The sequence below is a fragment of the Phyllosticta capitalensis genome (genome assembly GCF_038381095.1).
Source record: "Phyllosticta capitalensis strain CBS 128856 chromosome Unknown BKA78scaffold_8, whole genome shotgun sequence".
Lineage (NCBI taxonomy): Eukaryota > Fungi > Ascomycota > Dothideomycetes > Botryosphaeriales > Phyllostictaceae > Phyllosticta > Phyllosticta capitalensis.
In genome coordinates, this window is record NW_027117446.1 from 576085 (window position 1) to 602006 (window position 25922).

A 25922-nucleotide genomic window follows, 5' to 3' on the forward strand; every position below is an offset into this window, starting at 1 on the left:
GTGGTCACTTGGGCTGGTAGCAAGGGTTTTTTTCGAAGCAAACAACCTCAAAATTGAGTCTGCAGTGGTCAGAAATCCGTTCTCCTCGAAAGATGATGATGGATGCTCGGCGGAAGTGGTAGAAGTGAGGTTGAGCGGAGCGGTGGATGTCCGCCCCGCCCGATCGGGAGCGGGTGCGGGCCGCAACGGCGGCGCCAACTCAACCCAAACAGCCCCTCGCATCCATCGTTAACGGCATCAAGAACATCGTCAAAGACATTATCGGAATTTGCCAAAGTCCCAAAAAATGGCATGTCAGCCTCCACCGCTGCTCGGATGGCTCCCCAGATGGCCACGCCTGGATCGACGAACGCACAGTGGGCGTTAGCGCGCATCGCGTTATCGCCGACCGCCCTGACGATATGCAACCATGCCGCAACAGGTCACATCGTCCTCGCCGCCGCAGAAAGAAAATGGCGGGCGGCCCAGCTTACCAACTCCTCAACTCTCGAGACATGGCCGATCCAAGGTCTTTCAAGGACGGCACAGAAACCGACCATGCCCAGTTCCGGGACCACCAGCAGGGCGATTTTGCGCCCCTGCATCGCAAGCTCAAGTCCCGCCATCTGCAGATGATAACCATTGGAGGTACGAGGCTGTGGGAGCCAGCAAAAACCTGCCGCTGACTTGCCAGGAATCATTGGACCCGGGCTCTTGGTCGGCTCTGGCAATGCTCTCCACCTGGCCGGTCCAGGCGGCGTCCTGATCAGCTTTTCCCTGGTGGGCATCATTGTGTTTTTCGTCATGTACGCAATCCCTGCTCCTACTGGAGCGTCGCTGAGCCCTCCAGGCAATCGCTTGGTGAACTGGCCACGCTCATCCCCGTTACTGGATCCTTTACCGACTATGCGGCTCGATTTGTCGATGAGTCCCTAGCTTTTGCTCTCGGCTGGGCTTACTGGTATCTGTGGGTTACAGTGAGTGTGTGCTCCTGAGGCTGGGCAGCAAGTCGTGGCGAATGCTCCTTAGGAGTCCACATGGAGGTGTTCTTGTCAAGGGGGCTTTTGGGGTGCTTGAATGCTCCCTGGCTGCAAGTCTGACATGAATTTGTCCGGTCTTTCGTGTGCACCGCGACTGTGGTTACCAAGCCTCATGCCCGCTCGCCGCTGACCATGCGCAGGTCCTGGCCAACGAGTACAACTCCATCTCCCTGGTCGTCATGTACTGGACCGACACGGTGCCGCAGTGGGCCTGGATTCTAATCTTTTGGGTCATTTTCATCTCGCTGAGCATGCTCGGCGTGCTAGCCTACGGCGAGGTCGAATTTTGGCTTTCTTTGATCAAAGTCATTTCTCTTACCGTCTTCTTCATTCTCGCCATTGCCATTTCGGCAGGAGGCATCGGACCCCAGAAGATTGGGTTCAAGTATTGGCACGATCCAGGCGCATTCGCAGACTCCATCAACGGCGTCGCCAAAACCTTTGTCATTGCTGGCACCCTCTTCGCCGGGACGGAAATGGTCGGCATCACGGCAGGAGAATCGGAAAATCCACGAAGATCCGTTCCACGCGCCATCAACCAAGTCTTTTGGCGCATTCTCATCTTCTACATCGGCATGATGTTCTTCATCGGCATGTTGATTCCTTACAACGACAAGCGGCTGCTGTCGGGCAGCTCCAAAACGGCTGCATCTCCCATGACGATCGCACTCGAAGACGCCCAGATTGCTCCAGCGGCGCATCTCATCAACGCGTTGATTGTCATTTCCGTCATTTCGGCGGGCAATTCATCGTTGTATGTTGCTTCCAGGACCATCACTCACATGGCTCGCAATGGGATGGCGCCTCTTTTGCTTGGAAAGACGAATCAAAAAGGAGTACCTTGGGCTGCCCTGCTCTTCACCAACCTTGCGGCTTGCATATCCTTCCTTTCACAAGGATCCGGCGCGGGAGTCGTCTTCGAGGCGCTCATTACTCTCTCGGGTGTGGCAACTTTCATTGTCTGGGCCACAATCGAAGTGGTCCACATTAGACTGCGCCAAGCGCTCAAGGCTCAGGGACAAAGCGCCGACGAGCTCCCTTTCAAAGCCCTGTGGTACCCATACGGCACCTATGCTTGTCTTGCTGCCAACATTTTCCTTGTGTTCTTCCAAGGTATGTGGGCTAATTCTGGACCTGCGTTTTCTAATTCTCTCAGGATACACGGCCTTCTTGAACCCATTCAGCCCCTCGGATTTCGTCATCAACTACATTCTCATTCCGATTTTCGTGCTTTTCGTCGTCGTATGGAAATTCTGGCACAAGACCAAATTCGTAAGAGCTGCGGACATTGACATCTGGAGCGGTCGACGTGAAGACTACGGCGACGAGGATCCGATTTTTGACAAGAAGCATCCGTTATGGCATCGCTTCAAGGCCGTCTGTGTTGGTTGAGGACGTGGTCCAAACAACGACTTTGTACAAGAGACAAAGAAATTTCGATCAAGACTGTTTTGCAAGCGTTGTGCAGAGACGAATCAGTCCCTATAACTATCATCGCCCTCATCATGAACCAGAGGACAGCAATCACATTCCTTTCCATTCCTTTCTTTCCATTCATTCTTTTATAATTTTTCTTGTCTGATCAGCGATCGACAACATGGCCGGACCATTCACTGATGAAAATACTGCCTTTCAAAGGGCCACGAAGCTCACCCAAGAGGCGTTCCTGATCTTCCGCGAAGAATTGAACGAAAGCAACAACGTTTTCTCCTTTAACGACGAACGCACAGAGTGCTGTGTCGAAAACGAGGTAGGCAGCGGCCCAATTCATGCCAACATGGCGGCCGACGGTATCCACATCTACGGCCCTCCGATGGTCGATCTGGAATTCGACTATCCAGAGGTAATCAAGCGCACTGTACTAATGATCCACCAGTGCATGGACGTCACCATTACCATGAGGCCTATGATTGTGAAGGTCATTAGCTTGTTTTGCACACGCCTCGAAGAGGTACACTTCCAACCCAAAAATGAACAACTGTTTGCATTCTACTACGGAGAGCGACAGGCTGGCCCATGTTCGCATTACGTCCTGAAAGCCACCCTGCGAGACGGCTCGCAATGGGCCATCGATCTGACTTCGCCGCAGTACAACTGGCACGTCGACCCGCCAACTTTCCGCTGGGCTGACTATGAACGCGACAAGGTCCAAAGGATAATCTTCTGCCAGGACCAGGAGACGCTGGCCGACGTCTTCAATGAATACGTCGAGGACTTTTTGTGCGACTTTGACGACGAAGGGCGGCCTGTGTGCCTCGACAACGCCAGCCGCAACGACTCCCTCGAAATTTACCGAGCCGTCAGCCGCTGGACTCTGCGCCGCGACTTTGCAGACGGCATCGATAAATTCGAAAGAGAGGTCTCGTCGTTCAACAACATCCTTACCCTACCAGAGCACATGTACCCACCACGGGCCGCAGAATTCCTCACCTTCATCCGCCAATGGGCTAGGACTGTGCCGCAACGCTGGCAAGAAATCAAGGAGCGATACGGCCCGGACGGGCACGAGTGCGCCGTCATCCGGCACCGCCGTCTCGTTGAAGAACACCGCCCCCGCGGTATCTTTGTCCACAACGGCGTCCGAATGGACGAGCTTGACGCTGTCAGAAATTTTCTCGACAACTATGGTTTGCCCACTTATGGCCGCGTTGCCAGCGAGCCGCCTGCGTTGGCTCCCCCCGAGGTTGCCTCCGAGCATTTTCATGATGCTAATGCCCCTTCCCCTGGCAGAGTTGACCCGAACAGGCCCAGAACCGCTTCACCCCCTATCGATCCTGCCATCGTCGCTCAGTCTGCTGGCATCCCCTCTAACCCCTTCCCCATCAACGGCCCCACCAGCGCCTTCACCGCCACTGCCCTCGCAAACCAGCAGCCCATTCACCTGCCCACCATGAACGACACAACCAGGACCATAAACGCTACAACCCGGGCCATGCTCGAGCAGGCGGCGAGGCAAAACGCTCAGAACATCTCGTTCCAGAACATGATCGATTTTGACGGCAACGCAAACCGGAGCGTCGCGCCTCAGAGTTTGATGGTCGTTGGTAGCAACGCTGACATTCAGGACTCTGAAATGGAGGACGATGACGCTCAAAGCAGTGACCACGAAATGCAGGACGACGACGACGACGACGACCAAAGCAGCTCAGACTGCCAGGTCCTCCGCCTTGCAGCCTCGTTGAGGGGTGGTAGAGGTAAGACGAGGGCTGGTCAATGGTAGAGCAAGACGATGAAGCAAGGTAGGTTGGAGAGCGGTAGGATCAAGAGGACAAGACAAGGAAGGTAAGCAGACGCGGGTAAGTTTGCAGATTTCCTTTGACTATTCTTTGAGCTGCTAGTCCAGTCAGTCCTCCACGCATGCCCTCCCTGTTGACAGGGCGGCGCGCGGAGGAAGAGAGAAAAGGTAAGTGATGTAGCCAGGTGCCCATCACGACAATTTTTAATACTTAATTCATAACTTGACCTACTCTTCTGCTCCTCGGTGTCAATAGATTTCGATGCAAGTGACTCCTGCCTGCTCTGACTGTCCACCTCCATGAGCATAGGTATTAGCCTGCTCAACACGAGACTCATTCAGGCAAGCAGAGCGATGCTGGGAGCACAGGCAGTAGGTGACGAAAGAAATTCAACCTAGGCTCAACTTCACGTCGTCGCCCACTCAGATGCAAGCGTTTGAATGCTCCTTGTGACAACACATCAAGAGAAAGATTCTCTCTATTTTGGAGGCATCAAGCGCTTGAAGACTCTACGTCTCTACGCATTCTGACTTGGCAACAGAAATTCTCAGATTGGTAATTTCTTTCGTCACCCACAGACAAAAAGCACAAGACACATCCCAGCGCCGCGACGGTGCCGCATGGAATGATAACTCGCCACGACTCAGCAGCCCAAGTAACCAAGACACCACCGCGTCGAGGTCATTGGCCAGAAGAAACCTACCGCAAGCTTGACGAGAGGTCAGGATATAAACCGCAAAGCCCAACCCAAACCCTCAAGGCACCCGTCCAATGAGAGACCAACGCAAATTACGAGCTGTACATACTGCCTGGTCAGTTCAAAGCGCCGCTGAACTCTCTGCGTGCTCGGTAATTTAAAATTATCCCCATCTGGAGCGCGTGGGCGGGGGAATGGAGCAGAGGTCTGGAGTTCGACTCTCGGCCTCTGCTACCGTTCTGCTGTTTTGTTGTTTGCACTTTTCGTTTCCTCTCTTTTGGACAGCAACAGGCCGAAGTGGGCAAGACCAGGGAAGTAGGCGTCAATGATTGCGCAATCCTTCAGATCATGAGCTTGAGAATGAGACTTGGTAGCAAGAGTTTTGGCACACGTAGCCATGACTACTCCTTGTAACTCTGCGCAAATGACTTGGTGAACTCTGGTATCAAGTGCGTAGGGTGCTTGAATGCTCCCTGTATGCGTACATTCCGACATAGAAATTTTTCACTGCTCTAACAGTCGCTTCTACTTGCTCCTATGTGCCACGACTTTTAATGCCAAGCGCCGGATAATCGATGACATTTTTGAGGGCGAAGCTTACATGCCAGGAGTGACTAAGTGGTCTCGACGAGCTTTTGGTTGTCACAACCTCACTGACCTATTGACAGTCAAGACGCTTCATTTGCGATATTTGAAATTTGCTCCTACAAAAGCATGCCCTCATCACCAATCTAACCCGCCACCACTCTCGCCGCCCGCCAAAATGCTCCTCGCCTTCGCCTGCTCACCCATACCATTCGGCAGATGGCTCTTCTCAAACGGCTTGCGCCCCTTGACGCCGACCTTGTCCTTGCCCGCCAGCTTGCGATCCAAGCCCTCGAACGGATCCGTCGACTCGTCCTTGCGGACGCGCCAGCGCTCCGTGCCGAGCAGGGCGTCGAGCTCGTCGACGGGCGGCAGCTTGACGTACACCATGCCGTCGGGGCGCTCCTCGGCGGGGAAGACGGCAATGTTGACGGCGTCGTCGTTGGCGCAGCGGCCGGCCGTCGCGCCCTTGAGCTCGTAGTTGCGCTTGTGGTAGGGGCACGAGACCCAGAGTTTGCTGCTGTCTTCGGTCGGGTTGGAGGGGTCAGAAGAGTCGCCAATGAGGCCGTCCGAGAGCACAAACGCGCGCTTGTGCGGGCACATTTGCTGCGTGCAGTAGTAGCGGCCCTTGACCTTGAACAGCGCCAGCTGCGTGTCGCCGCGCTTGATGGCGTGCGAGTCGCCCGTGTCGACATCGCGGAACCGCGTTGCCTCGATGATGGGCTGCCACGCCAGGCTGGTCCACTGGTGCCCGCGAAAGTCCTCGGTGACGCTGTTCTTGGGCCAGTACGTCGGCCGCGTCTGGCCGCGCTCGACGACGGGCTCGACGGGCGGCGCCGTCGTCTCGCTCGTGTTGCCGAATTGTGAGAAGAGACGCCGTCGCTCCGGGTTTTTGACCACTTCGGTCCACTCGCAAAAGTAGCTCGAGACGAGGTCGGCCATTTGCTTTTCCAGGTCGGCGCAGATGCCGAGCTTGTCTTCGAGTACCACTTCGCGCAGGTACTTGATGCCACCGGGGAGGTTTTCGATCCAGCGCGCCGTCCGCTGCAGCTTGTCGGCCGTGCGGATGTAGAAGCTGAGGTAGCGGTCGAGGATGGGAATCACGTCGTCGGGCGGCACGTCTTTGGCAAGCAGCTCGGAGTGCCGCGGTTTGGCGCCTCCGTTGCCTCCGACAAAGATGTTGAAGCCCTTTTCTGTGGCGATAAGGCCAAAGTCCTTGTTCTGCGCCTCGGCGCACTCGCGCACGCAGCCAGAGACGCCGCCTTTGATCTTGTGCGGCCCGCGTATGCTCTTGTACCGCTCCTCCAACCTCACGGCCATGCCCACACTGTCGCCGATGCCGAAGCGGCACCACGTCGTTCCCACGCAACTCTTGACTGTCCGGAGTGACTTGGCGTATGCATGTCCACTCTCCATACCACCGTCGATAAGCTCCTCCCAAATGCTAATCAGGTCCTGCTTCTTTGCTCCAAACATGTCGATTCTTTGACCTCCGGTAATCTTGCAGTATAAGCCGTACTTTTTGGCCACTGTGCCAATGACAATCAGCTTCTCCGGAGTGATTTCGCCCCCTGCTACGCGGGGCACGACGGAGAAGGTGCCGTTGCGCTGGATGTTGGCAAGGAACTTGTCGTTGGTATCCTGAAGTCCTCGACGGTCCTCATCGATAATGTGCTTGTTAAACAACGAGGCCAATATTGATCCAATCGCAGGCTTGCATGCTTCGCAGCCGACTGAGCCAGGCTCTTTCCCGCATACCTTCATGACATCGGCAAAAGTCATGAGCTTCTTGACGTAAATGATGTTGAAGAGGTCGGCGCGCGAGTACTCAAAGTGGGGACAAAGATGATTCTTGACCTCCTGGCCCATCGAAGACATGGTCTTGTTGAAGATGGTTTGCACGAGCGGCATACAACCGCCGCAGCCCGTCCCTGCTTTCGTGCATGACTTGACGTCGCCGATGCTCTTACAGGTCCCGTCTTTCACTGATTTGACAACGTCGCCTTTGAGCACATTGTGACAGGAGCAGATTTGCGTGTCGTCGGCACTGGAAAGCGTCAGCCTCTGGATTGAAAGACACGATTAAAAACATACAGGTCATCCGCTCCCTCGTCTCCTTTGGCAGCACCGACTATCAACTCACCCGGTGCAATTTCCAAGGGCTTCTGATTCTTGACCAGCGGAACCAACTTGACATAGTCGTTTGTGTCGCCAATCATCATTCCGCCGAGGAGATACTTGCCATCTAGAGTAAACAGATACTTTTTGTACACTTGCTTAAACGGGTCTTTGTACGTCAAAGCCTTGACAGGGGGTGGTGCTGGGCCCTCCGTCAAGTTCTTGACCCGCTCCTTGGAATCAATCACGCCCTCCTTCTTGCCACCACCTCGCCGTGCCAGCAACTCCTTGGGGCCATCTCTGTCGGCAAAGAAATCGCCAAAGCTCGCTACCTCGACCCCCAGAAGCTTGAGTTTGGTGGAAAGATCCGGTCGCTTGAACTTGCGTGGTGCGTGCGCCTTCGCTTGGGTCAGGTTGAAGGCGAGAACGTCGGCCATCTCGATTCCCGGCGCAATGAGGCCAAAGGTTTGGTTCTCCCAGCTTGCGCACTCGCCAACTGCGTAAACGTCTGCTATTGACGTCTGTAGACTTGGAGAGACGATTATGCCACCGCCCCGATCTGCGCATTTGATGCCTGCCTTGCGAGCGAGGTCGTCGCGGGCGCGGATGCCAATCTGCTGCGATTAGAAACTATGCTCACAATCACGGGGCCACTTACCGCGAAGCAAATGCAGGAACAGTCCATCTCCTCCCCATCCTCGAACTGGACACCTTTGACAGCGTTGTTCTCATCCGTCAAAATCTTGCCAACCCTCTTGCTCAGCAGGACATCGAGCCCCAGCGCCCTGACCTGTTCAACCACCATTCCTCCCGCGTCTCCGTCCAGCTGTCTTGACAACACCCATCGATTCCGCTCAATCAGTTTCACTTTTTCAAAATCCTCAAGGTCCATCATGGCCTTGGCGGCCTCCAATCCTAGCAAGCCGCCGCCCACTACAGCTCCTGTCGTCCCCTTTTTGGTCGCGGCAAACTGGATGAGGCGTTGCAAGTCATCTATTGTGCGGTACACAAAGACACCATGTGCATCGTGTCCAGGGGTGTGTCGCGGTAGTAAAGCGTCGGAACCTGTCGCAAGAACAAGAATATCGTAGGGGACAGTGTCACCAGAAGCCGTCTTGACAACCTTTTCTTCATGAAGGATATCGGTGACTTTGGTGTTGATATGATAGCTTAGCGCGCCCTGCGGCATGCTCGAATACTACCTCACAACGTCAATGACCGTGCTACGCGCTCTAGCTAAATGCAATCGACTCACCCATTCTCTCGGATTCAGGTACAAATTCTCAATCTGGCGGTGCTGGAAGTAGCTCGTCAGGCCCACGCGGTTGTACGCCAGATGCGGCTCCTCGCCAATGACGGTCACGTCGTACTCTCGTCGCTTGGCGTCGTACTTGAGCAGTTTTTCGCTGCAGCACGATCAGAAATGGTTTGCCTCCAGGCTAACTCATCAGAGTACTCACACAAAAGCGACGCCCACCATGCCCAGTCCTACCACGACCACTCTCTTCCTGCTCGTGCCATTCACGGTGCCGTTTGCATGGCTCAATCGCTCTGCCGGCAAGGGCAGACGATGCTCCTCGGCGCCGATGGACTCGCCGTTGCTCATTGTGAGCTAGATGCGCCCTAGTTTTCGGCCAAAGGGATCCAAGGAAGCTTCCGCAGTGAGTATATGAAAGCCTCGAGGCGAAAAAACGGCGTGCAAGTTGGTAATGGCGGCTTTGCTTAGCCAGCCTGCCGGCTGCTTTCTATGATCGCGAAGCGGGAGGCAAAATACAGAAGCGCGAATGGTTGGATGGTGTGTATAGGCGGAAACACAGCCCTACGTCACTAGGAGGGCGATAAGAGCGATAGGTGGACGACAGCTCTTGTGCGGTATAAACCGGCAGCCACGGGCTAGAGTAGCTCGTGGGGTATAGAAGATGAAAAAGACGGCACACAAAGACAAGTTGAGTGGCGATTGGAGCAGCAGAAGAAAAGACGTTCGCTAGGATAAGAGAACCGAAAGTTCAGGTGTAAGCCCAAGGACGTCGTCGGAGAAGCGCCACAGAGACGGACGGCAAGCAAGCCAACCGGAACGGCGCAAATGTCATATCTCTCACTTGCAGTCGTCTTTGCTTAGCCCATGAGCCAGCCGCGATCCCCAGGCGAGCCAAGCAGGTACCGATTGGCTTTGCGACATTCTCACAGGTAGCTTGTGTGCCGACAGCCCGAAGCTACCTGCGTCACAGCGACATTGGTGGCGGAGCGTCTTTCTCCTAGGGAAAACACGCGAAGAGAGTACCGGCGCGCCGAGCGATTCCAATCACAGTGATGGATCTGTATCTGTCAGCACGGCGGCGGCGGGGCAGCGGACGAAGCCTTGCTTGGCCGCAGCGATGTCGACGGGAAGGAAGCGCGCAGCGTTTCTCCGCGCGAGGGCGGAAAAGATTGGCAAAGGATGGACATGCAGGCGGTGGTCGGCGGATGGATTGATTAGTTTCGTTGATGAGTTGGGAATCAGGACAAGATTTCCGCGGAGTTGTTGTCCGTCAGTCGGGTCGTCGTTCAGATTGGAGGCGGCGGCGGTGCTCATCGCCTGTGCAGCTGTGGCGCAGGCATAGTGTGGCGTCGCAAGTCGACATTGCAAACAACAATACATGAGTATTTGTCCTGTGCCTCTCCAACCGCTGGAAAATTTCTCATCGCCAAATAGACCGCCTTCTATCAACCAGACTTGATTCCCATCGCTGTCACCACAAACCCGCCATTATCTGCGTACCAAAACTCCACCACCATCTAGCACATCTCCTCGGACGCGGCTGCAAATACCAGGGCCCATTTGTCTGACCAAGCACATAATCCTTGCACCGCATCATTGCCAAACTGTCGGCCCCTTCCTGGTTTCCCTGCCGTCGATCGACCCAAGTCGTCCCGGCCCGGAAATGTTCTCCGGGGAACGGGACATGGCTGCGGGATTCCTCGCGCCGGAGTCAAAGGTGTGGCCCGAATCATTTGGCGTCGGTTTCATTGTAGCCCTGATGGGACTAGAGACTTGAGATGATTGTGGTGGAAGAGGAACAATTTTGTAAGACTCAGTGCCACACTGAAGAGGCGGCATTGAGCTTTTCCTACGTAGTAGTTCGAACGTCGAATAAGGAAAGAGAGAACGGAGCTTCAGAGTCAAACTACTCGTTCGCTCTCCCTCTCTCTCTATGCAAACCCTTTCCTGAAAACGCCGTGCCCATCTAAAGATGGACAGAAATGTAATAGAAATCCCACCCGAAGACGCCATCAACACCCTGCCAGAACGCAGCAACGGAACCAATCCCCTCAGTCTATGCCATGAATGCCCGCAATGCCAACCATCAAAAGAACAACAAGTCCTCATCCCTCCACCCCAACTCCTTCAAGCACTTGTGCACGCTCTTCTCCATAGGGCCGGGCCCGCAAATCAGACACATGGCGCCCTCCCCTACCTGCGCGTACTGCTCCAACAACGATTTGCCGATGCGGCCAGTGAGACCTGTCCAACCGTCCGGCGGCTGCGTTAGTAGATACAGCAACTCACACTTGTCCTTGTTATCCCTCGCAAAAGCGTCGAGGTCCTCCTTGCACAGGATGTCTTCGAGGAGACGGTTGCCGTCGAGCACCGTGCAGGTTGTGCGGTCGCTTGCGTCCTGCATGACAGCCCGCAGCACCTGGTAGATGGGCGTGATGCCACTGCCGCCAGTAATCATGACGAAGCGCTTCACATCCCTTGCCGTGCCGTTGACGCTGCAGCGCCCGGCGCTTAGGTACTCGAACTTGCCGATTGGCCCCTTGAAGTCGACGAAGTGGCCGAGCGGCAGCGAGTCCATGGCTTTTGTCATTTTGCCGCCGGGCTGCGATGGCGTGTCAAAATAGATTTTGATTAGGATGTCGACGAAGCCGCGATTTGTCGTTTGCGAGATGGGCGTATAGCTGCGGATGATGGCTTCACGCGTCACCGGGTCCCGTAGGCGCATCATCAGGTGCTGACCCGTTGGCAAGCCAAGTTTTTGCTCTTCATGCTCCAGTTTGTACGTGAAGATGCGCGTGTCCCAGGACACAGTCTTTTTGCTGTGCAGGAAGCCTTTGCGCCACGATTTCGGATCGAGGAAGATGGGACGCGGTGACGAGTCTTCTTTGGGCTCGGTTTCGCCGTCAGCCAGCGCCTTCTTGGATGCCTCATCCAGCGACCCAATGTGGTAGTCAGGCATCATGGCTTTTGCGGTCTCGGAGTCTACAAAGGGTCAGTGACGTGGAAACAAAAGATACAGGTTGACTTACGGATCGCCATGAATTCATCCGTACTGTCCATTCCTGCCGCAGAAATGATGCTCTGAGCGCCGCCGGGATGCCCCTTCAAAAACCCTGTGCCATCGTAAACCTCGCCGTTGACCACAAACCACGGCGCCTCTTCTGTATCGTGCTTTCTCAGTTCGTCAACCGAAATGATGCGGTCAATTTTGTCGTTGGTCATTTTGATCTCCTGCGGTTGCTCTGCCACCGGTGCTTCCGTCTCTTGGCCTCCAATCTTCTCGCCCCAGTACCCATTCGTCAAGTCTCCGCCCGCCTTTATTGCCCTCTCCATCCAACCCCCTGGAATGAGCGCTGGCTGGGTTGGATGCTCGAATCGTAGGTAGTCGTTCTCTTTGGAGATGGTCACCCGATACCAAGGGTTGTTCATCATTCCCAAAACACTCCAGTACATGTCTCGTGGCTGGACATGCAAGCTCTCGTCCATGCTTCTGACGACAATATCTTTTGCGTTACTAAGCTCTTCCACTGGGATTTCGAGGTCCCAGAAGCACCAGCAGAAGCACGTTTCCCGCCACTCCATGTCGATGGTCCCGCCGTATAACTGCATCGGTCCTGCATCGCGATATCGATCCTCGGCGTAGTCGATGTGTGCCAGTTTCCAGGTCTTGCCTTTGTCCAGAGAGAGTTCGACCCGGGTAATGCGCCGCCCGCCACCACCATAGGCGTACCCCTTGATGCGATATTTTTGCGGTGCGTCGGCCAGAGTGAGCCGCTCTTCATGTGCAGGATACGCCACCGCCGAGTTGGTGTTGAGGTCGTAAATGGCATATCTGTCGTCCTTCCACCATGACGGGTCATTGGCGGCCTCGTCCGGACTCACCGTTATTGGCAGCACGCGGTTGTCGTAAATATGATACCAATTATCGCTCGGTTCGGCCGTGATGATGAGCTTCTTCAACCACTTTACGCTTCGGCCGCCAATCTGTCCGGGGATGACTGCTCGCAGTGGCTTGCCGTGGTCGGGGGTCAACATCTCGCCGTTCATCTTGTGCGCAAGCATGATGCCTCTGTTGGGATCCATGACCCAGTTCAATTTGACCGACGTGCCATAGTAACCGTTGGGCAACTTGTCTGCGCCCTCCATGCACACAAATCTTGCTCCTCGCAGCGGCCTGGCGCGTCTTATGACGTCCATCATCGCAACGCCGGTAAAGAGAGCTGTTGAGACGCCGGCCGGTCCCCAAGAGAAACCTTTTGTTTTGCGGACAACATTTTGCTCTTTTCGTCTGTTGCCTGCACAGACGAGCGTGATTGGGTAGGTGACATTTTCATAGTCTGACAGTAAATCTTTAAATGTAATGGTCAACGGGTTTTGGACCAGGCCTTCCACAGTAAACTCCCAGTCAGGGATCTCTTCGTCTCTAACGAGCGGCACAGGACCATGGTTTCGGACATAGAACAGCTCTGGGCTGGTGAGAAAGCCCTCGTTGAAGAGATCAGACAGCGGTGCTTCGACGTTGAAAGGGTGGACTCCAGTTAGACGGATTAATCTGGGGTCGCGGGGAACGTGTGCATCAGGCGTCTTCTTGTCGACTTCGAGGACCTCTGTCGGTGTGTTGGACGGTGGGGGGAGCGGGAAGTCGACTGGGCCTGGGGACTGATCGCCATTGATTGTCTCGGGAGGAGATGGTGGTAGTTGTCCCCCATGGCTCCTCACAGGTAGCTTGCTTTCCTGTTGTGGTTGCAGGCTCATGATGTAGTGTAACGGTCCGGCGATGAAACACAGGGTCCAACGAACCCAGGGAGAGGAAGGGAGAAGGGCGAGGCAGCGGACGAAGGCAAATGTGCTAAGGCAGGACAGGAGCACGATTTTGCCATGCCGCTGTGTGGCCGTATGAATGGCCGGAGAAGCATTCGACGGAGTCGGGGCATCAGAGCACAGGCCGCGAGCCGGCACAGGTCGAGGCGAATTTCAGTTTCGTCATCTGCTTTGTTACGAACGATCCGGGGAAGTGCAGAGCCGCGGAAGTGGCTTGACGAAACTGAGGTTGGAGCCAGACCAGTGACCAGACACGCCAGAGTCAGATCCGGGGCTGGAGATCCCGCTAGCCATGCAGCGCGGATGCTTATCTCGCACCTGGTCGCGGGCCGTCGAATGAGTCGCTATGCCGTTATCTGCTGCGCTGGTGAGCTTTCTCCGTGCGATCAGGAAGTGCTCAGCCAAGAGGTTATTCATCACACATCACAAACGTTGGCACCATGGTACGACGACCTCTCTCGCCGTCGCCTACGGGCCATCGGCATGGTCGGCAGATCACCATCGGCAATTCTGCCATTGGTCGTCGGCCGTCTGAGCGGTCATGTTGGCGGCCTAGGAGAAGGACAAAGCCATCGCTTGAGAGATTTCGAAACTCGGTCAATTGAATGAGTCGTCATGCCAAGCGGTTGACAATTTTGACGGCTTAGACGACGGGCGGGATGCCGTGGGACCTCACGTCAGCTTTGCGGTCAGCAGCTTGTCTCGCCGTTGTGGGTGATGGATGAGCCGTGTTGTCGCCGAGACTGGTGGTCGTCGAAGTGGACCGTGGTACCGAATGTGGGAGGATGCGAGGGAGGGCGGTAGACCGAGGCTTCCCGTGAAGCGAGAGACGTGAAGAAGCTGAAGATCCCACCCTTGCCACGGCGACATCGCATCTGTCCATCTTTTCTTTACCACCTTTGAAGACCTTTCGCGTCAATCTTGACACGTTGTAGGCTCCCCAGCCTCATTCTCCCGTCTCTTTGATGAGGCCGCCGCCACCCCACGCGCCGCGCGTGCACAGCTAGCAGCCGCTGCCCTCTTCGGCACCCCTCCCTCCCTTTGCTCGCGCATTCCAACCCCAAACCGACCCAAGACGTGCCAATCCAAGCGACTCCGCATTGCCAATATTTTGCGCGACGTTCGACGTTCAACTTAGCGTCCATTTTGCTCCTCGAGTATTGCCAAGGCGGCGCGCCGTTTGCTGGAAACGGGAATCGTTGAGCCTCGGTGCTCTTCCCACGCAAGGATTGGCCCCCGCGATGCCATTATTGATGTCGTCACCCTCGTCTGCAACGGCCATGGCCGTTGTCGTTTTGGGAGCCGAGCTGCCAGGGGTGCAGACGGAGCCATTGATGCCATGGCCAATCGTCGCTGCGACATTTTGCGGTTTCCGGGTTTAGCCTCTTGCCATCTTTCTCGAAGCAGCATATCAATGGATTCTGTGCATGTCAAGGTAAGCTTGGTTTGAGACATGGCCATACCGGAATGGGCCGGCCATCACATGACTTGAGATAGAGTATTCGACCGATATTTTCAACACCAACGGACGTCTGGGATTTGATCAGCAGTAACAAGGCGAGTGTCAGAGTTGTAGGTTCACTCTCTTCACGTCCAGTCAGCAATGTTTGGAAAGCTCTTTTTATTCCCTACGTGAGAGACGTCAGCTTTCCGGTCGTATTTCCGTCCTTTTTTCTCGCCGGCTTAGCTCAACCGACGAAGACCGGCATCCGAGCCATTTCCCCAATTCAATAGAAGTCTGTCAACCGGCTTGCTCCAACTCCGTGCCACCAAAGGAAAGGTCCAACAAAAGCAAGACGCATCGCTCCAGGGCGCGGTGGAAACTGCCGGTTTACTCGCAAATGTCATCCTCGCGCTTGGCGGCACGAGCGGCGGCTTGCTCCATCTTCTCCCACTGCTTCTGGAGGACGGTAGTCTGCAACCGGGTCAGCAACTATTGTCAACGCAAGACAGACATCACGACACATACCGCGTATCTGTTCTCGACACCGAGCTCGCGCATGCGCTGGCCGATGCGTTCCCACTTGGTCTTGGCGAAGTCCTGCTCGACAAAGGCCTTGGCCTCCGCGAGCTTGGCCTGGTCGTCCTCGGGGATGGACGTGAGGTTGGCCATGAGGCGAGAGTAGCGGTTGGGAAGCGTCGACTTGGCCGGCCTGTCGCCCGTCTCCTTCTCCCACATGGCGTTGATCACCTTCCAACCCTTGCCAGCGTCCTTCATCTGGACCATGGTGCGGTCGAGCACGCTCAGCTGGTCGAGGCTAGTGGCAATCGCCTTGGGAGCGCTCTTTTGTGCATTAGTCGTGAGTGAAGATGTGTGAGGAGTGGTAATTACTTACGACCTTCTTGGGAGTCTTCCGGGGAAAGTCAGCGTTGATCCAAGTAAAAGTGTAAGAGAGGTTGAACTTACCGAACGCTGACGGGGCGTCTCGGCGTTGAGCATGGGCGGAGGCGTCAAGCGACCCTTGGTGCGCTTGACGGGAGACTCGACTTCGTTAAGATCAAGAGAAGCGACGCGCTTGCTAGGAGTCGGAGTGATCGGGCTCAAAGACTCGTGGGTGGTGATGCGCTTGCGGGGAGTCATCGCATCCGTGTCGTCGTCAGACTCGGTCTTCACGTCGTTGATGGCCGTGAAAGGCATCTGGACAGCATAGTCGTCAGTATCCTGCACTCAGTCTGGTGGGTTGGGCTGTTCGTAGGTGAGCGTGCCCACGGACCTTGATCTCCTCGTCGTCGTCTGTGATGTCTCCAAAGCAGGCCAGCATGGTATTGGGGAGGATGAAGTTGTAATGGAGAGGAAGAGGGAATAGAGGAGACGATGCAGAGGATGGAGACGCTGGAGACGCTGGAGATGATGGGATGATGGAGATGAGGAAGATAAGAGTAGATGATCTGGGCCGCAGCAACTTGTGCTGGGTACACCGCGCGCCGAGACTCACCTTTGACGACGCCGACGACGCAGGAGGCTCCTGCTCCGACGACTCATCCTCATCAGGGATGTAAAAATTGGGACGGCGAGGCATAGTTGTAACGGGGACTATGTAATTCAGAGAGATCCCCAAATTCAACGATGATGGTGATGTTGAAAAAAGAGGAGGTTCAAGTGTGGAAAGGCAAAATATCAGGAGCAGCGCACCTACGCACGGACCATGTTGTTGATGTCCGGCTGCACAGGCAATTCTTCACACCCAAGTGACGCACGTCACAGCGCCACCTAACTTCGAAGAGTCAAAACGTTAAAAAGAGACGCCCTTAAGGCCGGCTTTTACCCGGCTTTTAAACTTTTCAGCGTCTCCAAACCGGGGATCTGAGGATATCTCAGCCGGAGACTCTTTACTACTACCGCAAATGCTCTTCGAACATGGCCAAAGGGTTATCGGAAGCTTTGCGAGCCTTCCAAGAATGACAGTCGCGACCGTTGGAGACTCCACATGCGCTCGTCAAGCTTCAGCAGCAACCGTCCGACATTAGTTGAGCAGTCATCTCGGAAACGAAGAATTTCGTCTCAACTATCGACATCTACCTTTCCATACGCAGCGAACAATCGGCCCACTGACGCGCCCAAATCATGGTTCTTGAGGAACGCCTCTTGCCGTTCATGGAGGAACATTGGCCAGCATGCCGGGCCTCATCGAATGCCCTTCTCGGTGCCTGCGCAAAAACTGCGCGCTCTTGCTGCCCAGGTTCCCAAAAGTCTTTGGTCGACCATAACTGGGCTTGCCCACAACTGACTCGTAGCCTGTAAGCGCAAGATGAAGGGCTTCGAAGACGTTCCGGACTGTGTCCCTTTCGAAGTGGTGGCACAATCTTTGCGAGGTACTCCGCTTAATGGCAAACAAAGAGACTCACAGCTTCAGGTTCGGCCAGGGAATGGCAGGCCGTACGTCGTATGGGGTACAACTCGTTGGTGCTTGGCCACTACTTGCGCTTCTGGATTCGCATGAATTTTTCTCTTTCGACAAAGCCGGTCAACTTCTCGGGATCCTGCTCTGGCTGCTCGTCGAGAAAGCAACTCCGACGAAGCGAGAAGTGGACGCGATATGCGCGTATACCAAGGAGATCAGGACAAAGGCTTTCCGTCCAATGAGCCAGAACCATGGAGATACATCGAACAATGTGAGCCAGTCGTCGGAGCGCAAACAAGTGGAACTTTCCACCGCTTTCAGACTCATACGAGTACATGCGAAAAATTACTAAACTTAAACTCTCCCTCGTTGGATGGAGCATCAAATACAGACATCGCCTCTAGCCAGAAAGATCCATACGGTATGTTCAAAGTATGATGTACATCTTTGTCTCCTAAGCAATCCACCTCAGGACACCCACCTCTCGACAGTTCCAAGCCCGGCCGATGCGCTGAGGATACTTGATTCTTCTCACGTCTTGCTCGAGTCGAATCGAAGCGTAATGATCCAGCCACTCGCGACAGTATCTGTTCAACAAATCAGCCGCGCTTCACAGCTACCGCTACATGGGCGACATCGCCCCCGTGCTACACACCCATCTGCTGGCGGCGGGCTTGCTTCTGCAGGCGCCACGAGGCATAGGCGAGACTTGTGGCCAGTACCACCCCGACAAAGGACACGGCTAGCTCGGCCACACCGATGGAATCGCCAACAGACAGCGGCTGCGGGATGGGCGCCATATCTCTGGATGCAAGTCTCTGAGGCCAAGTCAGCATGCTTTACCCCTGAATGCCTCGACACATCACTTACCGAGCAGCTGGGAGAGAGAAGCCGGGGGAAAGCTATGATGGAGGGATATGATCAGGCGAGAGATTTTTGGCGGCGCCACAACCGCTGCAAGAGCAACCGTGGCGGCTTTAAGTCGTCGAGAGGCGCGCGGACCCACCACTCTGCCAGGCCTTGCTCGCTCTCTCAACCTCTCCATATTGGCCTAATAGCCTCTTCCAAATCTTCTCAAGGCCACGCACTCGCTTTCCGGACAACCGCAGAGTCCAATGGTCCAAAACCTGGTTACGTCCCATGCTTCCTTTTGCAGGATTCCAAACCCCACGAACCACGAAGCTCCAGCAGCGCGCCAAGCGAATGAGCCTCACGCAACGCGAGAGACTGCGTCCAGCCATCAGGCTGCGTTCCTCGTTGAGTGAGGTGCTATACGGGGGACGCGCTCTGGGAGGCGTCTTACTTGCATGCTCGGTTGTGGCTGAATGGCGTTTGCCGCATCACTTGAACCCTTCTTCCTTGTTTGTCTCATTATACCCGAGAAAAGCAAAAGGGGCGCCTCTCTCTGCGTCATGGTAGAGCGCAGATGCTTGTTGGTGTTGAGCGAATAGGCGGACGGGAAGAGCGTGTTGCGATGGTCTTTTGAGCCTGAACAAGCCGTCAGTGTTGCATTCTTTCCTGGCAATCCCAGCTGCGCAAGCTGCGAGATCCATTGGCCTATTAGGAGTTCACAGAGCGTCTGAGCGCAGGCCAAAGAGTCTTACCATGGCCGGAGTGTTCCGACCGACCCTTTCGCACAGAAACCTGGAAGATGAACTCTCTCCCTCCGTTCTTGTATTTGTGGTGGGGAAAACCTAACACTTACGCCGTTGGTATTGATCTTACTAGTTGCATTTGCTGTCAGTCGCACATTTGATTTGGCGGCTGCCTGCTCCTCATCACCCCTGCCGCGCCCCCTGAATTATTCCATATGCTAACGTTCATCTCAAACAGAGCAAGAGGCTGAGATCATGATAAAGGTCTTCCATAAAGACAAAAAGTGCGTGCAAAATTCATTAATTTCCTGATCAACAACATCGGCTGACTTTAGCCTGGGGCAACGAAAATTTGAAGGGGACAACCTACCAGAGGAAAGAGAGACCTAGGCTCTCTCCCTCAACTTACCTTGACTCAACCTCTCACTCCTCACTTGATGTACAGCCTGACCCTGCCAAACCTCTTCTTCCTGCGCGCACTAAACGCCGCCACCGAGACAGCCAGGTCGGGCGTCCCCTCGGCTCCCAACAACACGATCCGCGGCGTTGTCTCTGCCGGACCCTCCGGCTCATCCTCGCGCGCCAGCATACCGTTCGCCCAGAAAGGATTGCCGTGCTCATCACGCACCCAGACGCCCGATGCCCTGCGACGGGTGGCGGGTGTGGGGAGGAGCTCGTCGACACCATGCTGCGCGATCAAGCGAGGAACATAGGATTGTTTCTTTGAGGAGCGGAGGCTGAGAGTGCGCCTGAGCGCCACCTTGGCCGGCTCCGTGCGGCCGTTGGCGAGCATGATTTTGGTTGGGCGTGCGAATTGGCGGATTGACGTTGTCAACGTCTTGATTGAGCGCCGCGACGACATGGTAAATCTGGTGCCACTGGCATTAGTCTGACCTCCCTTCTTGCTCTTTTCACGCACCGGGCTCAGCGCGTCGAGCGTAGGGAAAAACTCGACGGGGCTGAGTTTGCGCAGCGAGACGGGACTGTTGGCTGCGGCAAAGACTTTGCTGATTACGCGATCCGATTCCAGTGGCGCGGCGAGCAGAGTGTCGTCGTAAGGGAGTTCCTCGCAGGTGCCGGGCGCAAAGGAGGCAGGGTGGGCTGGGGGATGAATGCGGATCTTGGGACCACGGCGCTTTTTCGAGGAAGAGTTGGTTGGAGAGCGGTTGACGCGCTGGCTTTTGTTTTGCCTTTGGCTTTGGCTAGGGTAGTTTTTGATGGTGTTTGTGTAAGTGGGCGCAGCGGTATCGTAGGAGTCGTCCTTGTTCGACCTGAAGCTCTTCCAGAGAGGCTTGGAAATGTAGAGGACCATGGTGCTAAAGTGTTTTATTTGTGGAACTTACCTTGCTTTGGTGATTTTTGTGATTCAAAAAAGGGACTGTAAAGGAGCGTCTACGCTGCAGATTAACTGACCCAATCTTGTTTCTGCGGACTGTGATCGCGGGCAAGCAGTCCTTTTATGACATTAACGATTCGGACATTACTCCGCCATCTGCATTCAAGTTGCTGTGCGCAGACAAAGAACAGCATAGCGATTGTGTTGAACAAGGTAAGCACTGCCGCCCCGTCTTTCTTTGACAAGAAGGGAGGCTATGCATAATGTCAGCATAACTGGTAGACGACAATGAACAATCGGCATTGTCTTCACCGTGGCAGAACAATGCGGTATGAACACAAGAGGGGAAAGACAAAGCGACATCTACAATGTGCGGCACCCCAGTAATCTCTGCTTTTGGTGGAACAAAGACCGCTCTTCAACGACCAGATGTCCTTTACTTGTTCTTTCAAGTTGCATTCGCTCTAGCTGACGCGAAAAAGGTGATGTCATGAGGTGGACGACCCCTGAAACGACCCGGAGTTCCAGTTGTACACTTGCATTCAAGAACAGATCCATAGGCCGCTGATGGTGTCTGGAATCCACAACTTCTGGGTCTGGCCACAGCCTTATCCAACTCCAAGATGTCGCAGTTTTGTCCAGACCGGACAACATACATGTGGGGGGAATCGAGCGATGACGTGTGCCGTAGACACAAAGCAAGCCGGCCTCATCGTGTGGCTCGTCTGCGCACTGTTGCGGATATAAGCGGCCGTACGAAAGCTGAAACATTGCATCGATAGGCCGAATCGTCCTGTATGTGGGTGGTGCATGTTGAAGGCGGTGCAGATGCGCGGCGAGATTCTAGACCATCTTCGCTACCCCGCAACATCGCGTCGCTTGCTCGGGAGGCGCGGAGGCTGGTTGACCCCGGTGGATGACGTTGTGGGGCGGTGATGAACTGTTGCAGGCGTTTTGTGAGAGGAGGGGCCAGCCTTGCGGTGCGGCGGCGTCAGTGGCTGGTAGGGAAAGCACGAGGGCCACAGCACAGCTATCGTGATGGGCCCTGTCTCCTACAACCTACGTGCGCCATACCCGCCTTGTGCAGAAGACTGTTCGAGACTCGGACTTGGGAGTGTTTTCATGACATAAATAGTGCCAATGTCTCGATTTCTTGTTGATCTCTGGATTCCTCTGTTGACTGCTCCGACATTCGACTTAAGACGGTTCGATTTTGCACACAACTTTGAGAGCCCTAAATGAGTCCGTGGACCTCAAATCCGTAAGTGGAACGCGAAGTTTGGCTCAAGGCGGCATTGCAAAACCTAACCCTTTCAAAGGTCTCTCCAACAACATGCCCCCGGTCCGGCGATCCATCAGTGATGGAGACAGCGTCAATATTGCTGCTATCGTGGTGTCATTCATCGGCGTTGCTCTGACCGTTTGGATCGCGTGGACCTCATTACGTCTTCAAAGATCTACAAGTCGTCAAAGTATTGCGTCTCCCGTTCGTAGGCGTGGTGGCACCGGTGCTGACTGTACATTCCCGCTGATCAGATACTGAGTCCCATGAGCTCGTCTTTACCTTCGGTGTTGGCCGCCGCCGACAATAGCCCTGAGCGTTCGAGCCCTTTGCGTCTTGTACCATTGTCGTCTTTTGTCATCTGAGTTCTTGGAGTCTTGTATTGTCGACACATTAGAGTCGGGCACACGGCGCTTGGAATGATTTTCCATGAGAGAGGTCTTGAGGGCTTCGTGGCGCGAAGCTTTCGGACCTCGATTTTTCGTGGAAGCGAGACTAGTATTTGGGCCGCAGGACACTGTCTGCCTCCAAATAAACATATTTTGGCGCCATTGAAGTAACCCAGACAGGCTCACCATAACGAGTAGCAAATCTTTTCAGGGAAAGTGACTTCGCGGGTAATTCGAGACCGGTGAGGCGATGGAAATTTTTGGGTCCCAAATTGTTGTCGCGACTCATGTTACTTTGTACTTTTTACTTCATGATAGGAAGGACGCATGGTACAAGATCAGAAAATTATAGAGCAAGATTTCTGGGGATGGTTTTTCCCAAAGTGTCAATTGCCAGCATCTGGTTGGCTGCGTTCGGACGGAGCTTGCGGAGAGACGGGGCAGTAGGGCCAGGGCTGTAGAGTCGAGAAGTCAGAAAAGAGCATGTCAAGGGAGTAAAAACGAAAAGGATTGCTGGTTATGGGCATCGTTTGGCTTAAAAATTAACGCGAGGAACGATCCAGAGTAGGCTCACACCGATGAGAACGAATGACATCATACCAGCGGCGTTGCCACGTCAACGAATTGTTGATCATTTGCTGAAAAGGGAGTCCTTTCGCGCGAGCAGCGGTTGAGTCTCGTTGGAAGACAATGCCCTAGATGGCGCGAGAAATGATTCCAGTCCGCTTTCTGAGAATTTGACGGACCTACTGACCGGTCTGAAGCAAGTGCTGGCCGATTTCATGTCCCATTCACCTTCTAAACGGTCCGTTTGAGTGTCTTTAGCGCCTGTCACGTCTCAGCGCCTATTTCGCACCTTCCATTGGGACGGCGGTAGCATGGGAATCAGCAACCCCACTTACCCCGCCAGACTCAGTCTTCTCCACAGAGGTCACTCAGGATTCCAGCGGAAGACCGGGTTGGACAGAGAACGAGACAGACAGGGAATGAGGGAGCCGAGGCGCGGGCGGTGATAAGTGGAAGCACCGACGCACCGTTGCAAAGCGAGACAGGGCTCTTAGGTTCAGCGCATGCAGCGGCCATGACGAAGACGGAAAGGCAGCGGACCACCCCCTGGCGACATTGCCATTGGGATATGGGTGGCACACAAGGGCTTAATCTTGCGGTGTGCCCCTATTCTGGGACCTGGGACCCCGCGCTGGGGGTGGTGCTTGCCGGCTTCGCATCGCAAAACCGTAAGAGCAGAGCATCCCTCACCAGTTGCTCCTTCCCTTGCAAAGCCCCACTTCCACAGCTGTCCGAGCCTGGGCTGGAGAACATAGCCTGGTTGCATCTACGTTCTTCGCATCACTCGCCCTTCAACGATTAGGCGCAACTTGCCCAACAACCGCTACCGACTGGTTCAAGCCCTGTCAGATCCTTCGACGCACGAAAAGAGAGCAAATGGCGAGGTATACAGAGTCCAGCCACGGGAGTGGCTTGTGATAGCAAACGCATGGATAATCTGGATTGTTGTCGGATTTCCCGCGTGCAGAGCTCCAAGTGTGGCGGGCTGCCTGCATTCTGCGTTCTCCTCCAACGTGGCATAGCATCAATCTTTTTTCAAGCTTCAAATTGCGTCTTCGGTGACAATCTTACGTCCCGCAAAACTCCTCTCCAATCTTCTGTCCGGATGTCCTTGGTCAACTGGCATCGTTGGCAAATTCTCAGGGGCCAATCGGTGCCTTGCGGTCGTCTGCACCATCCAGCTTGCTAATCCACGACTTAATCGATTGGGTTTCCCTCGGACTGGAGCTTCGACAAGCCCGTGCTGGCGCGTAAGTGGGCGAATTATAACGGCGCATCGAAATAGCAACAGCATGGATCCAGGGAACTCTTCCGAGCACCGAAGCCCGGCATGGTGATTCGGCACCATGACCAACACTTGAATAGTTGTGGCTGTGCAACGTGTTGACCGGTTCTCTTCCTTCCATCCTTTTGTTGCAACGCAACCTCCACATCCCCCGGTCTTCAGTCTCCAGCTGTCAATGGCCCCCAGACTTGTTGTGGAGTCATGTGACTTTGTCGACGTGGGGTTCTGTTTCAGCCGCATCGCAACAGGATACCCTTCTCGTAGCTTGGGCGCGAGACATGTGCCGACGGGGATGTCTGCTTCTAGAAGACTTGGAATGATGCAGAGTGCCCATGGGGCTCCGCCTCGGTAGGATTCTTGGCTTGAGCAGGGTCACTGACGCCGTCTTCTTCCTGGTCTTTCAAACGAGATTTTTACCTCTGAACGGCCTTCTACGTCCATTTTAATGAGACCAACATGTGGAAGCAGAAGAGAGTATAACTCCTTGACGTTGAGGCAGACGTAGGAAATTCCCAGCACCAAGAGAAGTTTCGAGCTGCGAGCAGCAACCAGCGGTGACAAACGGAGACGTCTGGAGGATGATAGGCTCACCAATAGTACGCGAGTAAAACTGTTGAGGGAAGCAGGACTTGGTCAGGGCGTCGGTACTCGACAGTATGGAAGTTGGCGGTCCAGAGCAGGCTCGAGAACACGAGCTTGACCAGTACGTCACCCGCATACGTCTGAGCTTCTTCACACGCCAGCTGTCGCCAGTCGAGTCAGTTCATCTTTCTCCTGTGTCTCTTCCACAGATACCCCGCCATAAGTACCTTGAAGGTCTTGCACTGCTGCTTGAATTCCCCTCACGAGAGCCTTTCCCGCCTTGTCGGGAGGAATCTTGGGCACTTCCCATACCCCCCTTTTGAATCATATACCGGTAGTTTACTGCTACCTTGATTTATTCAGCTGAGTCGTCGAGGTATCTTGTCATCGAGCCACCGTCGTGCCGTTCAAGGACTAATGTTTGCTTCTCTGTGTACAGTCGACCGGTCAATCCGACAATGACTCTCCTTGCTCGTGCCCTCACTACCACCAACAAAATCAGCGTCATATCGGTCTCGGTCGCCTTCGCTGGGGTCGTTCTGACCTTCGGTGTCGGCTTGGCCTCGTACCTACTAGAGAGACGGCGGAAGGGTAGATCAGGTACTATGTCCCGGAATACACTGTGGATTCCCTAAATGATGGTTTCCAGCAGATGAGGAGAATCAGCCCGGCGCCAACTTGTCCGAACAAGGGGGCGGGGTGTGTGATATGGCCATCCTGACGCCCCCCAAGCGTGCATACTTGCCCCCCAGGTCTAAACACACGCGTCCAGAGCCTACGCACACGCATTCTTGTCCTCTGCCGCACATCACGAGGCAATCTCAAACACCCGAACGCCAATGAAACTTGCATGAAAATCGGCGGGGGTTTGCATGCATTTCCGTTTTGGAAGCATTGAAAATTGCCCGATTGGCGTTCAGATATAGAGGGTGCAGTTCTGCTTTTCATTTCTTTGGCTAGATTCCACCCAAGAGATTCGTTTTGTATGTTGTGCAGAATTTGTACTTGGATTGTTGGACGACAGATTGTATCGCTGGCAAGCGCAAGTCCAGACGGAGTGGGTTTCGACAGGATTCGGTCATTTAAGCGATTCGATTGCAGTAGATGGGTGAATTTCGAACGAGATGGGCGATAGACTGCCTCCTAAAGTCCTAAGAGGCTCTGGTTTTGAATGGGGCTTTCGAGATCCATAGGTCAGGTGTATCAAATGTGAGACAAGCTTCGCGTATAATTCCTGTGGTTGTCTATCAGCGGAGAGAATTCGCAGTGGTGAATACCTGATGATGATGCTATCGACCTTGGGTCGAGCA

At 54.6% G+C, this 25922-nt stretch overlaps 8 protein-coding genes across 8 annotated transcripts; 3 read left to right on the forward strand and 5 right to left on the reverse strand.

The window, feature by feature from the left end:
• The first annotated feature begins 203 nt into the window (after positions 1–203).
• BKA78DRAFT_320014 (amino acid permease/ SLC12A domain-containing protein) lies at positions 204–2627 on the forward strand. The gene is made up of 5 exons (XM_066888914.1): positions 204–627; positions 674–785; positions 830–956; positions 1160–2132; positions 2176–2627. The coding sequence occupies exons 1-5, from the start codon at positions 402–404 to the stop codon at positions 2409–2411; spliced, it is 1674 nt and encodes a 557-aa protein (XP_066741770.1). The 5' UTR covers positions 204–401; the 3' UTR covers positions 2412–2627.
• On the forward strand, positions 2617–4239 carry BKA78DRAFT_297596 (uncharacterized protein; the record flags this gene model as incomplete). The annotated part of the gene is made up of 1 exon (XM_066886789.1): positions 2617–4239. The coding sequence occupies one exon, from the start codon at positions 2617–2619 to the stop codon at positions 4237–4239; it is 1623 nt and encodes a 540-aa protein (XP_066741771.1).
• Positions 4240–5675: 1436 nt separating this feature from the next.
• BKA78DRAFT_254931 (nitrite reductase) lies at positions 5676–9261 on the reverse strand (the record flags this gene model as incomplete). Its single annotated transcript, XM_066884947.1, has 5 exons — positions 5676–7584; positions 7632–8269; positions 8314–8853; positions 8911–9061; positions 9116–9261. 5 exons carry the CDS (start codon positions 9259–9261, stop codon positions 5676–5678), a joined length of 3384 nt encoding a protein of 1127 aa, XP_066741772.1.
• A 1738-nt stretch (positions 9262–10999) lies between these two features.
• Positions 11000–13668, reverse strand: BKA78DRAFT_254901 (uncharacterized protein; the record flags this gene model as incomplete). Its single annotated transcript, XM_066884943.1, has 2 exons — positions 11000–11895; positions 11943–13668. The coding sequence occupies 2 exons, from the start codon at positions 13666–13668 to the stop codon at positions 11000–11002; spliced, it is 2622 nt and encodes an 873-aa protein (XP_066741773.1).
• A 1897-nt stretch (positions 13669–15565) lies between these two features.
• On the reverse strand, positions 15566–16882 carry BKA78DRAFT_297599 (uncharacterized protein; the record flags this gene model as incomplete). Its single annotated transcript, XM_066886790.1, has 7 exons — positions 15566–15649; positions 15704–16018; positions 16071–16085; positions 16142–16372; positions 16449–16643; positions 16671–16768; positions 16876–16882. 7 exons carry the CDS (start codon positions 16880–16882, stop codon positions 15566–15568), a joined length of 945 nt encoding a protein of 314 aa, XP_066741774.1.
• Positions 16883–19477: 2595 nt separating this feature from the next.
• On the reverse strand, positions 19478–20485 carry BKA78DRAFT_320032 (uncharacterized protein; the record flags this gene model as incomplete). The annotated part of the gene is made up of 1 exon (XM_066888915.1): positions 19478–20485. A coding segment is annotated over one exon (884 nt), but the record flags the coding sequence as incomplete, so codon positions are not given.
• Positions 20486–23667: 3182 nt separating this feature from the next.
• BKA78DRAFT_173280 (uncharacterized protein) lies at positions 23668–24478 on the reverse strand. The gene has a single exon (XM_066883285.1). The coding sequence runs from the start codon at positions 24268–24270 to the stop codon at positions 23788–23790; it is 483 nt and encodes a 160-aa protein (XP_066741776.1). The 5' UTR covers positions 24271–24478; the 3' UTR covers positions 23668–23787.
• On the forward strand, positions 24479–25573 carry BKA78DRAFT_173281 (uncharacterized protein). The gene is made up of 3 exons (XM_066883286.1): positions 24479–24787; positions 25052–25212; positions 25265–25573. The coding sequence occupies exons 1-3, from the start codon at positions 24687–24689 to the stop codon at positions 25453–25455; spliced, it is 453 nt and encodes a 150-aa protein (XP_066741777.1). The 5' UTR covers positions 24479–24686; the 3' UTR covers positions 25456–25573.
• Positions 25574–25922: the final 349 nt, after the last annotated feature.